Source organism: Pituophis catenifer, unplaced genomic scaffold (genome assembly GCF_029215685.1).
Source record: "Pituophis catenifer annectens isolate HBS135680 unplaced genomic scaffold, rPitCat1.0.hap2 SCAF_3, whole genome shotgun sequence".
Classification (NCBI taxonomy): domain Eukaryota; kingdom Metazoa; phylum Chordata; class Lepidosauria; order Squamata; family Colubridae; genus Pituophis; species Pituophis catenifer.
Window position 1 is genome coordinate 152,840,744 of NW_027256883.1, and position 23,853 is coordinate 152,864,596.

At 37.4% G+C, this 23,853-nt stretch overlaps 1 protein-coding gene across 1 annotated transcript in view; it reads left to right on the top strand.

Annotated features, from left to right (window-relative positions):
• The window catches only part of GLIS1 (GLIS family zinc finger 1), a 235,176-nt gene extending 214,714 nt beyond the window's left edge, over positions 1-20,462 (top strand). Inside the window, exons 8-10 of the mRNA XM_070939534.1 lie at positions 8,864-9,033; positions 16,862-17,029; positions 20,326-20,462. Coding sequence (XP_070795635.1) covers positions 8,864-9,033; positions 16,862-17,029; positions 20,326-20,462 — 475 coding nt within the window. The remainder of the gene's footprint in view (positions 1-8,863; positions 9,034-16,861; positions 17,030-20,325) is intronic.
• Positions 20,463-23,853: the final 3,391 nt, after the last annotated feature.

The window sequence follows — 23,853 nt, forward strand, 5'->3', positions numbered from 1 at the left end:
CACATGAATGTATAACATACCAGTATGTGATGAAGCACAATACATGAATTTGCTATTTTTTTCTACTATTTTATAGGACTATTGTTTTTCTTTTGTGTAAGCATTTAGTAAGTAACCACACTCCTTGATAAAGTGGTTTGAAGTTACAGGCAAGCACCACATCACAAACTATACAGGAATTTATTTGAGATAAAGTACAGATGGGATGAACTCTGGATCTGATCTTCTTCCTGCTGCGATGGATGGAAGAAATATTGAGATCCATTGTCTAAGAGAAGAATTTCACTGTCAAAGCTTTTCTTCCCAAACAACAACAAAGTGAGACAGCGTTCATATTGGAAACATCCATGTCTCTGTTGTGGTTGTATTGTACCCCCAAGTATAAGTAAAAGAGAAGTAGATTTTTGTCATTCAATTTTATATCCTTTCAAAGTAGTTACCAATTACGCAGGCTGTGTTGTATTTTCTGTTGTCAGGAACATATTAAAAGGGACCAACTTGGTAGTGAAGCGTGAAAATCACATACCTTAAAATCCATGTGTGTGCACGCTGCACATTTTGGGGCTTGCATACATATTTTTTATTTTATTATGACATTTGCATAAAATAGATTCATGGAGACTCTTGGCTGCATTTTAAAACTCCAGCAGTAAAATATGCTGCAAAACATAAAAAGTACAACATACCTATAACAACATATGAAGATATGTATACAGGTAGTCCTCGATTTAACAATGGTTTGTTTACTGACTGTTCAGAGTTACAAGGTCATTGAAAAAAGTGACTTATGACCATTTTTCACACTTATGACCATTGCAGTATCCCCATGATCAAAATTCAGATGCTTGGCAACTGACTCATATTTATGACAGTTGCAATGTTCCGAGGTCATGTGATCATATTTTGTGACCTTCTAACAAGCAAAGTCAATGAGGGAGCCAGATTCACTTAACAACCACGTTACTAACTTAACAATTGCAGTGATTCACTTAACACTTAATTCACTTAAGAGAATTAAGATTCACTTAAGAGCCTTGGTACTACAGTGGTTTAAAGCACCCTGTTATTAACACAGCTGCCTGCAATTTACTGCTGGTTCGAATCTCTCCAAGGCTCAAGGTTGACTCAGCCTTCCATCCTTTCTAAGGTAGGTTAAATGAGGACCCAGTTTGTGGGGGCAATAAGCTGACTTTGTATAAAATATACAAAAGTATGAAGGCTATTGCTGAGCACATTGTAAGCCGCCCTGAGTCTCCGGAGAAGGGCGGCATATAAATCAAATTTAAAAAAAAAAAAAAAACAATTGTGGCAAAAAAGATCGTAAAATGGGACAAAACTCACTTAAGCAACAAAATTTTGGAACTCAGTTGTGTTTGTAAGTCGAGGTCTACGTGTATATGAGTGTCTTACGGACGGCATAAAATTTAATAAAGAAAATAAAAATATGTTGTTCCCTACATTCTAATTTATTAGGAAGAAAAATACTAAAACAAAAAACTATGCAACATACTGCCCCCGTGCATCCTAAAAAGCTTTGAAGAGCCAATAAAGCAACCTGAGAGGTTTGGATCATCCCTGCTATTAGCAAAATAAAGTAGCTACTTGAGTGGAAGATTGAGATGGCAGCCACTATTATAGCAACTATATTATTATAGTTTCACTGTGTTTCAAGATGGCTCTGCCATTGTGGGAGGTCAATCAGATTGACAAATTGTGGGGTGGCTATAACATCTTCACCTGTAGGCACTTGCCATTGGCATAACACAATACATTGCTTTGGGACTCCCTCAGAATAGTGTTTATAGGGTGAAGTAGAAGGATATGAAGCATCAGTAGAGGAAAAGGACTGTTGACCCTTGGATTTCCAGTAATATAGATCACAATGACCTCCACCCATTGCAGCCTTTATCCTCTAACACTGCAGAGCCATCGCTCAAAAATAATAAAAGCCTGTCTTCCAGTGAGGATCCTTTACTGCATGCGTCAGAAAGAGGGCTGAGAAAATATCTGCAGACCCCTCACATCCTGGACATAAACTGTTTCAACTCCTCCCCTTGGGATGCCGCTAGAGAGCACTGAATGCCAAAACAACTAGACACAGAGACAGGTTTTTTTTCCTTGTGCCATCATTCTGCTAAATACCTAATTCCCACAGGACTGTCTTATGTCTAAGGATATTTAGCCCTATAGTAGGGCTGTATTACTGTTAATCCTTCTCACCTTTCCTACTACTTCTCCTATTGATATCTTATGATTATATTACTTGGTGGTTTGTAAGTACATTGAAAGCTTATGCACCGGAGACAAATTCCCTGTGTGTCAAATCACACTTGACCAATAAAGAATTCTATTCTATTCTATTCCATTCAAAAGAAGTGTAGACCCAGTCTAAAGAGGAACAGGTGTAAGGAGGGAAGAAAGTCTTCAAAGCGAATTTGGGGGCTAGCCTAGCCCCCTAGGGGAATGCCTCTTAATGAGATCAAGGATCATGGTGACAAGTTTAAATATTTGTTTAGCCTCCTTCCAATCCTGATGATCATCACTTCCACCTCTTTATTTATCTTCCTCATCTCTTTTACTGGAAAAGAAACTGAATTACAAATAAACCCCTATTAAATCATAAAATAATGATGGCTTAGTTTTTTTCTGCTCTTCTGAATTACCATGCTATATTAATGTGTAAACTCTACAGCAATCTGGGATCGTTGTATTATGCATAGGATTTAGGTTGGCAGTGGCATCCTGCATGACAACAAACTTTCATATAACCATTCAAATTTGGAGGCACTAAAAATTCCAACTGTGGGAAAGCATGCTAATTATCGGGAATACAACATAATATTTCCCTTGTTTCAGAGCATATTGAATATACCGATGGTTCTTGTGTGGGTAGCAGTGTGTGCAGCACAAAAAAATCCTTTGGACCATGGACCTCATGATGTGCATGAAATGGAGAATCTGTTTTGTTTCAGACCAGAACAAACTATTCCATTAGCTCTGCTGAACCATTTCAAGTCAGACAAAGGCAAGGATAAAATCCAAGATGTTTCAGTTTGTGTGGGTCTGAAATATGCCTGTTGCTAACTGCAATGATCCCAGGAAATGAAATGTTTTACACTGATTTCTAATCCATTTGAAAGACAAAAAGAGGCTCAAAATTAGCCACAGCTATTGAGTGTATAGAGTTCATAAAGTCTTAGATTGGTAACCACAGGCTAGTATAGAAAATCAGAAATGAAGTGATGTATACTGAGTCTTCCTTGTTGTGTAGTCTTACCCCACCTATTTACCCCCATTCTTTTTGAGGCCTCCTATGCTCTCCCTGCCTCCCTTCAGCCAGGGAGCTGAAAGTCAACAACAGCCTTGACTTTCTCCCATTGTTTCCTGGCCCGTAAACAACTTCTATCCAGAATAAGCACATTTCAGTCTGTTTTTTTCCGTATGTGCCCACTTGTAATAGTCCTGAGTCTCTTTGATTACAACAGTGTTAAGCACACTTGCCAGAGTTCAGATATACACTACTTTTTTCCCTATGTGAATGGAGGAAACACTTTGTTTTTATAAAATTATTAGTTAAAGAACTTTACTTCGGTTGTTGATCATATTAAAAAAACATGGACATAAAATAAATGGAAGGTAAAATAAAATAATTAAAACAAAATGGAATTTTGTTTCAATTATTTTTTTCTTTCATTTATGTTATTTTAAATGGTAAATTGAACACAGCCAGCAAAGATTATTTTTTCATAGCTTAGGTAAACTACTTTGAGCACTGACACTACAGGTACTCCTCAATTTAAGACCACAATTGAGCCCAAAACTTCTGTTTCTAAGCAAGACATTTGTTAAGTGAATTTTGCTCCATTTTGCAACCTTTCTTGCCATAGTTGTTAAGTGAATCTGGCTCCCCCATTGACTTTGCTTATCAGATGGTTGAAAAAGATAATTACATGATCCTAGACCAGGGGTCCTCAAACTTTTTAAACAGGGGCCAATTCACGGTCCCTCAGACTTTTGGGGGGGCCAGATCGGCTGGGTGGGCATGGCTAGGTGGCCATGTGACTAGGTGGGCACGGCTAGCTCATGTAACTAGGTGGCGTGGCCAATTTAACAGTCCATTGAACAATGCACACAAATTAAACTTTAATTTGTTTTGCTCCTGGGGGTGTTTTGCTGTTGTTTGCATGTTGCTCTTTTGGTTGCCTTTTCTTTTTACTAGATCATTTTTTTCAGTTGTTTAGGAGTCTAGTGGTCCACTTCAGGAAACTCAGTTTTGCAGCAATTCTTCTCAGCCCCAAGGAGCTTGAGAAATTTCTCTCTGTCTCTCTCTCTCTCTCTTTCTTTGTCTCTCTCCCTCTTTCTTTCTGTCTCTCTCTCCCCCTCTCTCTTTCCTTCTCTCTCTCTTCCCCTCTCTCTCTTTCTCTCTCTCTCTTTCTTTCTCTCCCTCTCTCTTTCTGTCTGTCTCCCCCCTCTTCCTCTCTTTCTGTCTCTCTCCCCCTCTCTCTCTTTCTCTCTCTTTCTTTCTCTCTCTCCTTCTCTCTATCTTCTGGAGGCGGGGGAGGTAAAAAATGAGCCGTTTTTGCTTGTTTTTTGGCCTCCTTTCACCACCACCCCCCACCTCCAGAAGCATTCTGCAGGTTAAAACCAGGCAAAAATGGCTTGTTTTTTGGCCAAAAATGGGCCTGTCACTTTTTTCAGTGTTGTAACTTTGAATGGTCACTAAATGAACTGTTGTAAATTAAGGGCTATCTGTATTAACACAAAGGTTTAAGTGAAAAAATAGATGTAAATATGGTTAAAAACAGATAAATAAAAGGGTTAACTATTATTACTACTCTTACTGCTACTACTACTAAACTTGGAATTTCTTTCATCAAGTCACACTGTTCCTACTGGGATCCTGTTGAACTTTGCTATTAAACAAACCTGGTAACATTACAAGAGAGCATAAATCTCTTGATCGGCTAAAACATAATTGAAATGTAAAAAATCGCTGCAACTTAGATTAAGGTGACCAGATTTTAACATTGGTAAAGAGGGACATTGTGGGCGTGGCTTATTTTGTGGGCGCAGCTAGCTGGTCATGTGACTGGGTGGGCGTGGCTAGCTGGTCATGTGACCAGGTGGCCATGGCTATGTGTATAGGGTAAGGTGAACAGATTTTAACATTGGTAAGAGGGACACCATTGTGGGCGTGGCTTATTGTGTGGGCGTGGCTTGGAGGCCATGTGACTGGATGGGCGTGGCTAGCTGGTCATGTGACCAGGTGGCCATGGCTATGTGTATAGGGACTACTCAGAGGGCTGGAAAGTCATTTCTGACAGGTCCTCACACTTATGACCATCCTCACATTTATGCCCGTGCAGCATTCTTAACAACCATGTCACTCATTTCACAACTGCTTCTCTTCACCATGATGACAAGATAGGGCAAAAATGTAAAATGTGAGAACAGTCGTAAGTTCGAGGACTGGTCAAAAGTGTGAGGACCAGTCAAAAATAACTTTTTCAGCCCTCTGAGTAGTCCATATGCACAAAAGGACTAACCAGAGGGCTGAAAAAAGTCATTTCTGACAGGTCCTCGCACTTTTGACTGGTCCTCACACTTATGACCATCCTCACATTTATGCCCGTGCAGCATTCTTAACAACCATGTCACTCATTTCACAACTGCTTCTCTTCACCATGATGACAAGATAGGGCAAAAATGTAAAATGTGAGGACAGTCGTAAGTTCGAGGACTGGTCAAAAGTGCGAGGACCAGTCAAAAATAACTTTTTCAGCCCTCCGAGTAGTCCATATGCACAAAAGGACTAACCAGAGGGCTGAAAAAAGTCATTTCTGACAGGTCCTCGCACTTTTGACTGGTCCTCACACTTATGACCATCCTCACATTTATGCCCGTGCAGCATTCTTAACAACCATGTCACTCATTTCACAACTGCTTCTCTTCACCATGATGACAAGATAGGGCAAAAATGTAAAATGTGAGGACAGTCGTAAGTTCGAGGACTGGTCAAAAGTGTGAGGACCAGTCAAAAATAACTTTTTCAGCCCTCCGAGTAGTCCATATGCACAAAAGGACTAACCAGAGGGCTGAAAAAAGTCATTTCTGACAGGTCCTCGCACTTTTGACTGGTCCTCACACTTATGACCATCCTCACATTTATGCCCGTGCAGCATTCTTAACAACCATGTCACTCATTTCACAACTGCTTCTCTTCACCATGATGACAAGATAGGGCAAAAATGTAAAATGTGAGGACAGTCGTAAGTTCGAGGACTGGTCAAAAGTGTGAGGACCAGTCAAAAATAACTTTTTCAGCCCTCTGAGTAGTCCATATGCATAAAAGGATACAGTAATAGAGAGGGATGAAGGAAGGGAAGGTAAATTAGAGTAGGAGTGAGGGTAAGAGGGGGAGGAAGAGAGGAGGAGAAGGAGAAAGGAAGAGGAAGTAGGGAGGAGAAGAAGAGGGGGGGAAGAGAAAGTAAGAAGGAAAGAAAAGAGAGAGGTGGTAGGTTTGAGGAGAAAGATTGCTGTACAATAAAAAAGATGAAAGGGAAGAAAGCCAACCCCAAACAAATATAAAGATATTAAGATAAAGAATGAATGGTTAAACTTTAAAGAATAAAAGAGAACAAATATGAATAAATAGCAGTAATTAGAAACACACATACAAACATACAATTTATTTTCTTTGAACAGAGTATTTGGCCGGTTCACAAATTTAAACAGTGTTTAGTCACTTCAATTAAATTTACAATTTCTATATTTCCTTTTTGCCATATTTATTCCTCATCTATTTTTTTAAAAAAACCAATATTACCCTTCATCCTCATCTCTAATCTTAATCAAATTCAATTTTTCCCTTCTATTCTATATTATACCCCTTTCAATTGTCATCTATTTTTATATCCATCCTCACATTGTTTAATTATGTAATTATGTAATACAGTTGTTTAATACAAATTCAACATTTTAATATAAATCAATTAGTTATAAAACTATCTTTTTTGTATATTAATCAATATGAACATGAATATTCCAATTATTTCCATGCAATCCAATTTCTTACAAATCAATTAATTATATTTACCAATAATAATAAACCAAATAATTTCCCCCATATATTCCTCTGAACCACAACTTAACCATTTCTGCTTTCAACACAATATACAATTAATAGTATCTCAATTATTACAATTCCCTAGTTAAATACAGCTTTTTTTTCTTTTGTGTTTTAAAATCTTGAACTCTCCTCCTAAATTTCCCATTGTTTGCAGTTTTTCACCTACCTTTTTTGGGGAGGAAAAATAACAATAAAAATAAATCTCTCTCTGCCTCATTTTGTCACGTTGCACCAAAGATCCTGGTTTCGGTTTCGTTTCTGCAGTTTAGCTAGGGGAAAAAAAACTGCTTCAGGAACTCTTTACACTGATTGCCTGTAGGGCGGCCCTTTGAAGCCCCGGGCAAGAGTTTAAACAGTTTTTTTTTCTTCTAGCCATCAGCTGGGGCTCAAGGGGCAGCGGGACTCAGGAGGCAGAATGAAAAATCGGGACTTTTTTGAAACGCCGCGGGACGCGGGACAAATTGCTAAAAATTGGGACTGTCCCGCCAAAAGCGGGACGTCTGGTCACCTTAACTTAGATATTGAGCATTTGTGTTGTGGATCTCATCAAGAACCACAGGGTATTGCTTCAGTGGCTCCTAATGTACTGTAATAAATGTGCTTACAATATGAGATTTTGTGGAGTTTCTCTTCAAGAAAAAGTTTCCAGGGCATTACAGTGTATGAACATCAAAACTCTTTGGAATTTGATGGTAATCAGATTAAGTTATCTAGACGCCTTATCAAAGTTGGTTGCCTAATAAAAAAACCAGTAAAAATAAGGCTATGCTCAATTTGATGCTCCATAGCAAAGATTTGTTACATGAGATTCTTTCTGATGAAATCATACCCCAATTACAGGTAGTCCTTGACTTACAGCCAGTTGTTTAATGACCATTTGGAGTTACAACGGCTTCACCAAAGAGTGATTTATGGCATGTAAAGCACTTCTGGCTGTTGCAAAATGTCATTCCCCCCCCCCCAATGTTCACATTTTTTTGCTTGTTTCTATCAAAAACACCCAAACATGTTTGGGAGAATGGCTTCCCACTTACGATATGAGTAACTTAACAACTACGTGATTCACTTAATGACCATTATAAAAACGGTCAGAAAATTGGCTCCAGTAATGTGGGTGCCTGACTTATGACCAGAATTCTGATCCTAATTGCAGTTGTGAGTTGAGGACCTGTATCATTTGTGCATGAGAGTAGCCATAATGATAAAGGCTTTTTCTCATTTCAGGATAAAGCGGTCAACTGACACCTGTTGGAATAAAACTGTAGGAAAAATAACAAGCCTTAGTCAAAATTTGAAGACGTGAATACATATATAGGCTTCAATTTTAAATAGTCCTGCTTCCATATGAAGAACAGCATTAGGCACATGCTGAGCCACTTGAAGAATATGAAAAGAGAAATAATGGTTTAATGGGTTACACAGATGATAGCTTTGAATTCCATACAGACAGAATTACAGTAAAATAAAATTTAATTAACGTTTTTTTATCCTATAAAAATGCAGACCTGCTAGAAATATGTCATTAAAATGGTAATCTCTATTTATGTGTCTCCTGGAATATGTTCAAGTCAATGCTTTATGGAAGAATTTTTTAATTATCATGTACTTTACAATCTACTTATAATTAATAAAATTTATTTTTTTTAAAAAAAAGCTGTCATTTATGGAGCACCAACGATGAGATGAAAGCCAACTGATCATCACTTTTTTTTTCTTTCTCTTTTCTGGTTCCAGGATTGTTCCAAATACTCTTGCTAGCCCACTGAAAGCTGTAGTTGCTCCTTCCCTCCTTCAGAAACACAGCTCATCACCATCACACAACCTGTCTCCAAACGGGCATCATTTCTCAGCAAATAAATTATATGTGCCATTTCCAAACCAATCTACGCAGCAGGGGCCACAAGGTAATCCCGTACTGTATATTTATAGAAGGATGCAACATGCATAAAGAAATGTAAAACGCATAAACTAATCCACTCTCGGAGCCAAATTAACCATAACAATTAAAGTATATTGAAAATTATACCATGCCTTGACATTATTATGTCAGGCAAGATCCATCTTTGCCATTTTATAATCTGGATAAAAAATGGAGACATGGGAAATGTAATGACTTTAGACTGTATAGCCTGTTGTATTATCATCATGAGCAGGAAAGCAACATGAGCTTACTGTTTTCAGCGGATCCTCGGTGTTTCTCATAATGCCTGAATTGAAATGAAAGTTGGCATTCGACAGCAATTTATATAATCCCAAATGCTATGGGCTTTGGCTGATTATGGGAGCTGGGCTTCAATTATTGGAGATGTCATTCAAGCTGATGAGCACCAGGTTAGAAAGAGCCTGTAGTACAGTGGACTAAAGCACTGTTATTAACATCTGCTGCTTGCAATTATTGCAAGTTCAAATCTCACCAGGCTCAAGGTTGACTCAGCCTTCCATCCTTTCAAAGGTAGGTAAAATGAGGACCCAGTTTGTGGGGACAATAAGCTGACTTTGTATAAATATACAAAAGTATGAAGGCTATTGCTTAATGCATTGTAAGCCGCCCTGAGTCTCCGGAGAAGGGTGGCATATAAATTAAAGCAAAAAAAAATAAAAAATAAAGGTAAAAGTAAAGATTTCCCTTGTCCAGTCATGTCCGAAGATGCTTCTTTGATCATGTGGCTAGCATGACTATATGTCGAGGCACACAGAACACTGTTACCTTTCCACCGAAGTGGTGCTTATTAATCTACTCTACCTGGGGCAAATAATAGGAGCTCACTACATCGTGCATCACTTAGGTCTCGAATCTGGGCAGTCGACTTTCCAGATGACTTCCCAGCATCTTAACCTCACGCCTCTCATTGGTATAATAGTAAATGGAAAATGTATTTTCTATTTTGTAATAAAAATAGTAAACCATTTTTACTGGAAAGTAGCCACTCTTTGTGAGATAATGTAGTGCAAATGAAGTACACATTTTGACACATTCAAGTGCAGTAGCTGTTTATATGCTGAGGAGGAAAAATAATGAAAAAGTAAGCAACCAGTGATGTCTTCAATTTTTCAAGGATGTTTTCTTGAATGCTACAGTTCATTGCTGTCTGTCTGTCTGTCTGTCTGTCTGTCTGTCTGTCTGTCTGTCTGTCTGTCTGTCTGTCTATCCATCTAATCTATCTATCCATCCATCCATCCACCCATCCACCCATCTAGCATTTGAAAAGGAGTCTGCATTTCCAGATTTATCACAAATGGCAAAAATCCTTGTTTGAGTATACCATTTCTCATTTATTTCTTTTTTGTGAACCTGCTTTTTAGCCTGTTTTTGGACAGATTTAGTAACTGTTAGATAGGTCTGTACAAGGTATTAGCTAAAATAGGGGAGTAGGTGCATGACGTCCTGAGCAATTAACAAGCCAAGAATATTTTAATTCAGTATATAACAAGTGTTCAGTGTGTCAGAGAATTTGATTGAGTATACCGTAAAATTAACCTGGGATAGGTGTGCAATATGAGCACAACTACAGAAATCTAGTTGACCTCAAGCTTGGTTGACTAGAGAAATTTCCTAGTTCAAGTGTTTGCAACTCAGGCAAACCATAGATGGTTGATGGATTTGTTCAAAAGCTTCAGATTTTATCAGAAATATTGGTAATTTTCTGGAGTATGCCAGAAATTTGTGGGAACAGACATTATATATCTAGCTCAATAATAATACTTAATTACTGTTGGAATAATGTTAGTATGATTTTAATTATGTTCGTTGTCCTTCATCGGTTACATGAATCAATTTTGTACTCCACTTTTTCTGCATAGGGAACCAGTTTAAACAATTACTTTAGCATGTAAGAAACTACTGTACTAGCTGTATTTCCAGCCACAATTTAACTACTGAATCAATATTCAGTAGTTAAATTGTGGCTGGAAATACAGCTAGTTCTTAACCTTTGATTTATCTTTGTTATTGTGGGAAAAACTTTATAAAATCAACAATCAATTTTTGGAGAAAATACTAGTAACCAATTGAACTTCTTTTTGTATAAAAAATCTTTCAGCACCAGATTAGAACTAAACTTGCAGAAAGCTAAGAAACAGAAAGATTTCAGATTGTTTTGATTTACAGGTAGTCCTCAATGACCTATAATTTAACAATGTTTCAAAGCGATGACAGCCTTGGAAAAAATGCTTTATCAAAATTTTCTATGCCAAGAGCTTCCTCCCACCTGCCAGAGGCTGCTTAACAACCCAGATATTTGCTTAACAACCACAACCACAGGAATGCCAGAATCGTGGTTATTGAGCAAAGCAGTCATCTAGCATCTCACTTAACGACTGCTTCTCTCAACAACACAGATTATGGTTTCAATTGTGGTTGTAAATTGAGGACTACCTTTAGTTGAGGACAGTCTTAAGGCTTCTTTTCCAACTGCAACCTGCATGAACTTCTGTTTCTCTTCCTCACTTGCCCATTGAAAGAACGAAAGCAAGTTTGAAAAGCTTTGCCTTTGTTTTGGTAAGGTAATTCAAACTCTTGACATATCCACATTTGAAAGCCTGAGGCTATAATACATTTTTACATTAATAAACTACATTTTGTCAATGAAAAGATAACTAAGCTATATTTAAAAAAGAGAAAATTGAAGTTGTTGCAACACATTTTTTGTTGCTATAATAAATGAAAGCTAAAAAAATTAATAATAAACAAAACTCATTATCTCAATCTGGCATGTTTACCATTCCAACAGCTTCGTTGCGATAATAGAAATTATCTCCAACACATTTGAAAGGTGCCAGGTTGAGAAGGCACCTGCATCACTAAAAGCTAATAACTATGGAACATCAAGGATAAAATTTAGTTGCTTGTGAGTGCAACAAAAGAAAAAAATACCCTGAATTGAGGCTTTTGGAGAAGACAGCACTTCCCTAATTGTTTTTTGTTATAGGGTTTTTTAAAAGAAGTAATTGTCAACTCAGACAAACACCAACATGTTATTTTAAATGCCATTTGTGGTAATGTCACTCTGTTTCTGTTAATACTTTCAAATCCAGTTCTTAAGCTGAATAATTTTTAATCAATGTCTGCCAGTAGACATACATATTCAATTTAAGCCTAAAAATTATAAAGAACAGTCATCCAACTGCAAAATCAATTATAAAGTCATTGTAAATCAAAAGTTGTATTTGTATTTCTACTCTGTTTTTGGTACAGTAACTCAAACAATCTCTGGATATGTTAGGGATATGAATGCATAGACAATGGGTGAGATGAGAACAAAACTCCAGTAGAATTTATGACTTCAGCTACAGTAAGATCCAGATGGAAATTATTATAAATTGAAAGAATTTTGCGATCAAATAAAATAGTACATCTATTTATATCTTACATGATATATTTGCATAGAAACTTTATATAATTTGACGAGTTTGACTTATTTATATTCATAGATTAAAAGGAATGACACAAACGAATTGGCATTTAGGAGGCATATTCCAATACTTTTACTCATTATATCATTCGTTTAAAAGTGCTTCAGATTTTTTGGCTGAGGCTTGAGGGAAATAGGAGCACCTAGCATACTTTATGATGTGGTTAACTACAGCTTTTTTATGTATCACATATAGCAAAATTATAGCTGAATGTTATATTTGGAACATAGTTGATTCCTTTATTAACTGTTGTATTTCTATATTTTATTCCACATAAAACATTTAACAGTGATCATTTAAACCGACAGCATGTTTAGGAAATTCTTCTTTAGAAATTAGCTGCCACAGATTTGATTTAAATCTGAGAAACTGAAGGAATGCCTGCAATCCATGTGGTGGACCTAGTGCTGGTGGCACTGTGAATGTCAGCTTAGCTGCGCCTGCCAAAATGTACTACATTTCTTAACACAAATAAAAATGTTTTGTGAATTTTCTTTGCAAGGAAATGTGGCAGGGATAGATATTTTATTGTACACAGCTTAAGGGAATGGTTCACATTTTTTTTAGCCTGTTAGGAATTTAAATGTGTATCTTTTAGAAATCTCCTCAGAATTTTGTACAAAACCACATGTGGTAGTTAATTGCACTATAGTTATAGGATTTGAACCTCACTTTAAGTTCCTACTGTTACCATCTGTTGCATTTTGAAAGGTACATACTTGGGCAAATAGGCTCAACAAATTGTGAACAGTTAAAAACAAATGGAATAACAAAAACAAAAAGTTTTATTTTTTTATTTTTATTTTATTTCCAATTTATATACCGCCCTTCTCCCTGAGGACTCAGGGCAGTGTACAGCCAGAATTAAAAAACATGAAATACAAATATTAAAAAAACAATTAAAATATATATAAATTTGGCCCAAAATTAAAAATACAAACCAATTAAAACATTTAAAAATTTCTTCTTAAGCCAGCCCGGCTTGCTGGAGAAAGTGGGTTTTAAGGGCACGGCGGAAGGCACTGAGGTCTTGGATTCTCCTTATCTCTGGGGGCAACTGATTCCAGAGGGTAAGTGTCCCCACAGAGAAGACCCTCCCCCTGGGGGTCACCAGCCTACATTGATTGGCTGATGGCACCCTGAGGAGGCCCTCTCTGTGGGAGCACACGGGTCGATGGGAGGTCGTCGGTAGCAGCAGGCGGTCTCGAAGATAGCTAGGCCCTATGCCATGGAGCACTTTAAAGGTGATAACCAACACCTTGAAGCGCACCCGGAAGACCACTGGGAGCCAGTGCAGCTCGCGCAGGAGCGGTGTTACATGGGAGCGCCATGCTGCTCCCGTCACTACCTGCGCTGCTGCATTCTGGACCAGTTGGAGCCTCTGGGTGCTCTTCAAGGGGAGCCACATGTAGAGAGCATTGCAGTAGTCAAGGCGAGAGGTGACGAGGGTGTGAGTGACTGTGCACAGGGAATCCCGATCAAGAAAGGGCCGCAACTGGCGAATCAGGCGAACCTGACAAAAGGTCCCCCTGGTTACAGCCATCAGATGTTCCTCCAAGGACAGCTGCATATCCAGGAGGACTCCCAGATTGCGAGCCCTTTCTGTGGGGGCCAAAGACTCGCCCCCAATAGTCAGTGATGGAGTCAACTGACTATATTGGGATGCCGGGAGCCACAGCCACTCAGTCTTGGAAGGGTTGAGCTTGAGCCTGTTCCTCCCCATCCAGATCCGCACAGCCTCCAGGCACTGGGACATCACTTCAAGGGCATCGTTGGGGTGGCCTGGGGTGGAGATGTACAGCTGGGTGTCATCAGCGTACTGCTGGTATCTCACCCCGAAGCCACGGATGATCTCGCCCAGCGGCTTCACATAAATGTTGAACAGAAGGGGCGAGAGGACCGATCCCTGCGGCACTCCACAGATGAGAGGCCTCGAGGTCGACCTCTGCCCCTCTGCCAACACAAACTGCGACCGGTTGGAGAGAAAGGAGGAGAACCACCGCAACACGGTGCCTCCCACCCCCAACTCTTCCAGCCGGTGCAGCATAATACCATGGTCGATGGTATCAAAAGCCGCTGAGAGATCTAACAGGACCAGAACAGAGGAGCAACCCCTGTCCCGAGCCCTCCAGAGATCATCAACCATCGCGACCAATGCCGTTTCCGTACTGTGCCCAGACCTGAAACCCTGGAACGGATCTAGATAAGATGTTTCCTCCAGGAATTGTGGGAACTGTCGCGCGACCACACTCTCAACAACCTTTGCCATGAAGCGAAGGTTGGAGACAGGACGGTAGTTGGCCAATATTGCCGGATCCAGGGACGGCTTCTTGAGGAGAGGCCTCACCATCGCCTCTTTCAAGGCAGCGGGGAAGTGGCCCTCACTCAGCGAAGTGTTGATAACACCCTGGAGCCAGCCTCGTGTAACCTCCCGGGAAGCCAGTACCAACCAGGAGGGACACGGGTCCAGTAAACTTAGTGCGGTCCAGTGGCCGCACTAAGTCTCCCCAAAATCCTGTCCACATCATCGGGAGTCACAGCGTCAAACTCCTCCCAGATAACATTCTCAAGACTATTCCTTGTCACCCTGCCCTGATCTACCCAGTCAGAGTCCAAATCCCCCCGGATCTGAGCGATTTTGTTATAAAGGTATTGTCCAAAATCCTCCGCCCTGCCTTCCAAGGGATCCTCCCGCACTCCTGGATGGAGCAGGGAGCGGGTCACCTTAAACAGGGCGGCCGGACGATTACCTGATGACGCAGTAGAGGCGGAAAAGTAATTAAACTTTGCCGTCTTTATCGCCACTAGGTAGGCCTTAATATGCAACCTTACCAGTGTTCGATCAGATTCAGCGAGACTGGCCTTCCAACCGCTCTCCAGGCGTTCATTGTTCAAAGTTCATTGTTATGATGGAAATAACTAGGTTAAGTGCAGGCAAGGCTCATTTGCCTGCTCATTTGAAAGCTCACTTCTGTACTGTGACATCACTCATCATTGGTATTAATTTTGAAGACAGAAGAAGAGTTAACTTGAAGAGTTAACCAAATTGAATTGTTCTTACAGTTGGTTGGGAGCTATGTTTTCAGGACAAGAACAACCAAGGGGAGTTGCTTGGATAGCCTGAAAATAAAAAGAAACAAAATAAAAAAAATCCTTTAAGAATATGCAAAAGGAATATTCTTTTAAGGAGTAGATAGATACCTTTGTACAAAAATCTCACGGTAGACATGCTATCATAAAACAACAACAACAACAAAAAGGTTTCACTGGATTGTCTTTTCTCCATCGGGTAACTTGTAATCACTCTAAAACACTGTAATTGGCAAAGCCAATTTATAACCCAGCTATTGTAACTGCCAAAGATGATTCTTGAAGAAAAAAAAATCTCATCCAGCTGTTCAGTTTCTGTATTGGACTTTTTAAACAGTCCATTATGATTGCAAATGCTAACAATAGGTAAAATTTAGAACCAGACAAGCTGAGAAGATAATAGTTATGGTAAATGTGAGAGCCTGTGAGTCTTAACTTCAAATAATATTGGATGAAGTGCAGTAATTTAGGGAAAGGACTGTTAAAAAGAGAAATAATTTGAAACCAAAATTGCTGTTCCATTTTATATATATATACAGTATATGTAGGTCTTTGGTTATTCGGGTTTTCTCCCATGTAAAATTGGAAGTGTCTTGGCGACGTTTCAACGAAGTTTCATTCATCATCTTCAGGCTAGTGTTTTCGGCTTCGTGCTTCTAGGAGCAATGTATGATTGCACATTCATGGTGGGTGTCAGTTTGCTTCATGTATGGATTGGAGGGGTTTAAAGAATCACGAAGCCAAAGACTTACATACAAACACCTGCGAAAACCTCAGAAAACATACATACATACATACATACATACATACATACATACATACATACATAGAGAGAGAGGGGGGGAGGGAGGGGGAGAGAGAGAGGGAGAGAGGGAGAGGGAGAGAGAGAGCCAACAGAGATGAAGTTGATCATATTAGACAATCCTGGCCTGAAAAGTCATTGCACTGCAAGACGGAAAAACATTTGGTATTAATGGAGTAAAAACATCCCAGTTCATTCAGCTAAAAACTTTGCTAGGCAATAGTGGCCCATTAGGGCAGAGCTGATCAAGGGCAATATATGCTTCTTGACTCATTTGTTATCCTATTAAACCAAATCAGGAAATGGGTGTTTGCCAGATGCCAGACTTTGAATCTGGCTTTTGCTTAGCATCAGTTATTGAATGAGCATCAGTTTCAGAAAGAAGCCGGTTGCATTCTTCTAAATGTCTGAACGCTCTCTGTTTGCAGGTTACCAAGGTAGCTTTCACTCTATACAAAATTGCTTCCACTACGGAGATTGCTACAGAACAATGGACTCATCTTACAGTAATGATGTGCTATCAGGGGAATCTCATTGCTGTAACCCTCTGCGACAAAATGGATATCACATACTCAGTACACCTGTAGCTTCAACAGGTAATTGATTTAGACTGTATTCCTATCATTTTTGTTGGACTTTCCCCCTTACAAAAACATTACAGGTAGAGGATCTAAAATTTTAGACACAAGATAAGTCACATTTTTTCCCCAGATTCTGAACTGCAGTTATTTAATTGTCTCCTTCTAAACAATAGGGGTTTTATTTGAGGTTGCAACAAATACATGTATTTTAGAGTACATGAGAGAAGGACGATTTAGTTGAATCGGACAGATGTTGTGATACCATTGCATTAGTATGGCACATTTGCTCCAGCCTAATATTACTGGAATGCACAACAAAGAATTGCAAAAGTGGTTAAAGACTTGCTTGGTTCTATAGCCTGGCTGCATGCATTTTACAGAAATAAACATGCAATTTTTTAGGATATTTACTGTAACATTCATAAAATGGAAATGTTGATCTTTAATATTAATCAAATGTCGCATTCATATACTATCCTGTCAATTTTATAAAAGGATAGTTTGATTAAATATTTTAGTGTACAGGTTATAATGAAAATGCATTGAACAAAAACAGTTTTCCCTTTCTCAACTGTTTTCTAGCTTTCTCAAAACTATCACCAATATTCAGGAATGATTCACTTGAGTTTCTCTTTAGTAGAATGAAAACTTTGATGAAAAATTATCACAAAATCAGTTTTTTCCATCAATCATAAGTCAGTTAACCCCAATATAAACTCACTACAGACAGAGAAACGATCTGTGCATATCAGGGTAGCTTTGAATATTAGCACTGCCCTGTTCTTTCTCTGCTTATTGTTATTCCTTTTGAAAAGATAAATTCTCATATTAATTTCCTTTGATAATTTGTGTGGGATCATTGAAGAGGAATTTGGTGTTTGTGTGTGTGTGTATGTATGTATGTGTGTGTTTAAATTTTCAAAAAAGTCCCACAAACTTAAAAGATAAAGAGAATGGTGGAATTCATGGAAATGGTGAAATTGCAACAAACAATTGAAAACACTTTAACAAATTTGATTTCTACCTGGAAATCATTTTTCAACTTTTGTGGCAAATTGAAAGAAATGAAAAATTGATTTGGGGATTTGATTATTAGAATTACATGGGATTATGTAAACAAATATTAATTTTAGAGTAAGAGTTTCATATATTTTTACTTACATCGGTATTAAAGAAACTCAGAAGTCATTCTTTTTCTATTTTTTATTTCTCTTATTATTGCAATAATATTATAATATAATTAATAAGATTTATAATATATACTTTTTTGTTTTTCTTTCTATTTGTCTTGCACTTTTACTTTGTTTCATTCCTGAGCTTTTTCTTTTTTCAAATCTTTTTTTTCACCATCCATTCTTCCATTGTAGATATTTGTACATCTTTCCACCTTTGACCATATAAAAGTACTGTTGCCATTATCATAAATGAAAACAAAGTTCCATAAAATGGAGTCTTAAAAGCAACTTTTAACATCCATATATGATCATTTGCCCTCATAAGACACACTGAGACTATTTTAGCTGTTCTGTATTTTTCCCCTGGATTCTTAATAGTACCAAATGTTACATAAGAGTATATTTAGTAGGACAGCTGCGTACAGCAACAGAGCACTGCTATATATATATAAATGGCCAGTAAGTGATACTTCCATTTTAGAGCTTTGGGTGGTTTATAGTAGTGTCTAGGGTATTCTTTTAACTAAATCCTCTTGACAATTTGAATGGTAAAAGTTTCTAAAAAGAGAAGAGTGCTTGAATTTATTTTCAAATTTATTAATGTGGAATTTTTAATGCTTTCCAGAACTGAAGTTAAACAGGCTCCTAGTTCAGTGGCTCTTACTTCAGTAGCTATCTGCTTAGAATCTCACCTGAACTTGAATCTCTCCCTAAAGATCTGAAATGAAAAAGTGGTATGGAAATTATGGCAAACAGGAAAAAATCCCAGAACCACATACTTTCCTCAACCCCATCTTCACCTTTTATCTTCAAAGGTGTGCTTTCCTCCTTCTGTCCTTCCCACATCTTTACTTCACTGGCTTACGTTAGAGCATCTGGAATCAACAATTTTTGGCTATAATTCTGTCATTAAATGTCTTGTAAATTGTAGCCTAGGAATAAGATGTTACAATTAATATGCTGATACTCTTAACTCCTTTACAGCACATTCTTAAGTACAACAGAATAACAGACTTAGAAGGGACCTTGGAGGTCTTCTAATCAACTTCCTGCTGAAGCAGGAGATTTTCTTCTTAAAACAGAAAAAAGCAGAAGTTGTTCAGTCTCATGTATGTATGTATGTATGTATGTATGTATGTATGTATGTATGTATGTGCTTGGTTTCTACAGGTATAAAAGAAGAGAAAATTTAACAATTAGATCTTTCAAAAGAAGGAATTTAATGAGAAACAAACATTGTTCTTCAGAAATGTTTGATTGTTACAAGTAAAGCTGCAGGGCTATGAAGTTGTGAAATACAGAGGCAACGGTTCACTAATAAACAATCCAAACTGAAAAAGGACAGTCTTCTAACAACAATGCTTTGCTGTTACTGGTTATTTTTCAGAGACTTAACAAACAACAACAACAAAATAAAAAGTCTAGTCACTACAATTCCATTTTAGAAAGCTTCTGTTTCCATGCCTTGATCCAGAGCATAAGAAACTATCACTAGTTTCTAATAGTATGATGTCTTGTTTGATGTATGACCAATGCTTAGTAGTTCAGAATGATTACCAAAGTCTTGACATGTGTAGACATTTAAGTTGAATGGTTACTGAACATGTTAACAGATTGAATGACACTGTAGAAAGAAATATCCATTCTTATCATAATTACACATTCCTAGAAGCTAAATGCTGTTTTCTGTGTAAACTGAAGCAACCATTAGTTTTAAAGTTCTAGGGCAGCATCCCTCATCATCCGATGTCCTTCAGATGTGTTTGGGAGTGCAATATTCAAAGTTCCCAACTATCACAATTAGTTATGGCAGTGGGAATTCTGGGAAACATAAAACAAATATTTCAGCTCACCAAGCTGTTGGACACCTGTTTATTTATTTATTTTGCACATCTTTCTTCCTGATAACCAAAGGAAAGAGGGAAATTTGCAGTAGACAGATGGAAGGAAGCAGAAGAGTCAAGCAACTTCTACCCCTTCCTTGCTAAACAACTTAGGAGGCTTTTTTGTATTAAAAAAAGAAACAAGAAAAAAAAACACCTTACAGTAGAGCATCATATTTAGTCTGAGTCTGCAATTCAGATTGTTCTTGCTACCTCATAGTTACTATGTCTCATATGCTTACCATATTTCCAGGCTATGAAGTCATTTCTGAAGCAGAGTGCATATCAGAAGAAGTTATCAATGGAACTGAAGAGAATAGTGGATTTTTCCAAAATGGCACTTTTGATCACTGTTTAAATCATATTCCTCCCATCTATACAGATACCTAAGTCTTATCTTAAATTGTTACTTTGTCTACCATACTTATAATGCCTTTTGTATTTACAGAATTGTTGTTGACCTACCTTGACTGTATTTAATCTGCAACCTTTTATGTGTTCATTTAAGTCAACTGCTCACATTTACCGATCTATTTTATAAAGGAATATACTGTGTAATTGTTGGTATCTATTCCTTTGTTGTGGCACTTTGAAACTGATTCTCTTAAGGGAGAAGGAGGACCATTTAAAACTGCTTGATGTGTAAGTCCTTTTGAGTAAAATATAAATTTAAATTATAAAATATGCTTGTAAAGATTTTTTAAGAAGTATGTTTTCAATTTAAAACTGCTGGTCCCTTTAATCACAGTTAATTCATGGGATGTTTTCTTGACTATAAAAGGACTTCTTTAAAATTCACAGACCTCATGTACATAAACGTTTTCACTTTGCTGAGCAGGTTTTATATTTTCAATTTTACAAGAAAGAATTAAAAATTGGAAACTAGTGTGCTCTCTCTCTTTTTTTTTTTACTTCATTCTGTCAATGAGAACTATCTTTTGACTTAGAACTCATACAATTCTATACACAATTTCTCTGTCTTCTTTCCAAAATGCTGTAATTCAAACCATTTATCATTTGACATTCCAGTTTTCCAGTTTTTCTTCTGCATGAAGGTAATGTAATTGGCTTATACCCAGAAGGAATGTGCTATACTAAATCTGTTGTTATTTTGGCTGCAAGAATTTAACAGAACTACGTTTCTCAAAATGAATAGCAGCTTTAATAGAAAATAGAATTAATAACATCATTTTCTCTGCTTCATAAATGTAAAGACTTTATGTTATGAAGTATAAGATTTCATAGAGTCTTAGAAGTGGCAGTAAGCTAATAGTGACCCAGGTGATGGAAAGTGAAAGTGGAGACTCACTGGTGTGAACCAAAGAAATGAGAAAGAAAAAACAATAGTAGTTTGAATGTATAGGAACATCTGACAAGGATGAAGAAGAAGGGAGAATCGAGGACAATGGCAGGATAACCCATCATGTGGTCAATATCAGTATGAGAAATTCTTTTGAAAGGTGTTTCTGAAAAAAAAGTATAAAATGTGTGGATCATGCTTGAGACAGCAGCATAAAAACAAGAGTTTGGAAGATTTTTTTTCCCAATAAAAGAGAAATCTGAACTCAATTACAAGGACACAATTAGTGTACCTTCACATTCTTTTTTCAAATTTTCACAGATTATATAAAACTGACTCGTGTTTGTATTATTGCTTTTAAGGTATATATATCTTGTTAAATCCATCTCTGTATAAGTAATGCATATTCAGAACAGAAGATGGAGGAAACAAATAGTCATCAAATCATGTTTTAAGCTTGGAATTTACATTGGTTAAAAGGGTAGGCTCAAGCAATTTTAGATTTCACTAAACCATGCCAATATCACCCTCTAGTGGCCATTTTTTCCAAAATTCAGGTAATCTTTATAGTTGTCTGCAAGAAAAAATGCAATTATACCCCCAGAAATCCCAAGTATCAAAATACAGGTAGTCGTTGAACTTACAACAGTTCATCTAATGACCATTCAATGCTACAACGCCCTGAAAAAAGTGTCTTATGATCGTTTTTCACACTTATGACCAATGCAGCATCCCTGTAGTCATGTGACTTGACAACTGGCTCATTTATGACAGTTATGGAGTCTCAGGGTCATGTGACCTTTTGTAACCCGATAAACAAAGTCAACTGGGAAGCCAGATTCACTTAACAACCATGTTGCTAACTTAACAACTACAGTGAATCTCTTAACAACTGTGGCAAGAAAGGTCGTAAAATGGGCAAAATTCATTTAATAAATGTTTCACTTAGCAACAGGAATTTTTGGCTCAATTGTGGTCGTAAATTGAGGACAACCTGCACTGAATGACCTATTGTGAACACCCATGTAAATTTTAGAATTCCTGATTAAGTCCCGCTTTCTAGTTCTGGATTTTCATTGCCATTTATTAAGCCTTATTTTTAAGCTTTTTAAGCACATAACCATAGTTCTGAAACATACTACTACTAACAATGCAAGTATCTTTTTTACTAGTAAGTTTCCTTGAAACCACCTCTTTATGTAAGAAACACTAGAAATAATCCTTACTGGTTGAGGTTGCTTCTGTGTAATTTTTCTCAAAGAAAAGATCACAGGTTAGTTGTTGAGGGCAGGTGCTGAAAAATGTATCTGCTTTTTCAAAAGTGCGGAAATTTTTAAAAAAGCAAAAAATGTAAAGTGACTTGCAATTTTTGTACAACAATTGTAAACGTAAATCGACCAATTACATCATTATAACCATCAAATTATCTAATTTGTTTATTTTCTAATTATCAAAGTACTATATCCATCATGTCCCACCAGTGGCCTGCAGGCCACATGCGGCCCTCAACAACTGGCAATGTGGTCCCACAATATTGTAAATGTTAACATTATTATGTGATTTATATACATTAATTACATATTTTCTATGCAACCCAAGACAATTCCTGTTCACTTAATGTGGCCCAGATAAACCAAAAGGTTGGACACCCATACTGTACATCATAATTTCATCTTTTTCTGTTGCACACAAAAATTCAATAAGGGATTTTCAATCAGCTTTAAGCCTGTCCTGTCTCTAATTAAAGCTGTCAATTTGGCCATCTCAGGAAGTTCTATCATCTTCACTATCCATTCCTCTATTTTGGGTCAGGTTGAATCTTTCCACCTTTGTGCAAATAAGTTTTCTTTTTCAGGCACATTGCTCCTTTTCATAGTGTTGTTTTTGGGATGTCATTCAAAGGCACTCAGCTGATAAACATTTGTAAAGCATGTCTAGCAAAAGATATGGTTTAGATCTGATTAGTACGATGCTCTTTAAAAATGTTTCAATTGGAAAAGATTATAATCTTTCCCAATTTAATTTGACCTGCTTAAATAGATGTTTGTTTCAATCCAGGCTTGTGTTATTTTGCGCATTTAAAATGTATTTCCCTGCCTCATTAAATATTAATAATTAATAGCTTTGTTTCTGTTTAAAAAGAAATACGGATTATGCAAGAACATTTAAACCACATAATAGTTCCAGCTGTTGTTAATTAGGAGAATATCAGAGTCCTTATGTTACTCAGTTTTGTTGGATCTGTTCAACATCCTGATTCAATTATTTGCTTTGTGATACATAATTTAATACACCATTTAAACCTGATTTTTTAAAATCCAGTATTCCAGTTATAGACAAAAGCCCCATGCCTTTTACTGATATACAGGTAGTCCTTGACCTATGACCACAATTGAGCTCCAAACTTCCATTGCTAAACAAGACAGTTGTTAAGTGGGGTTTGTCCCATTTTACAACCTTTCTTGCCATAGTTAAGTGAAT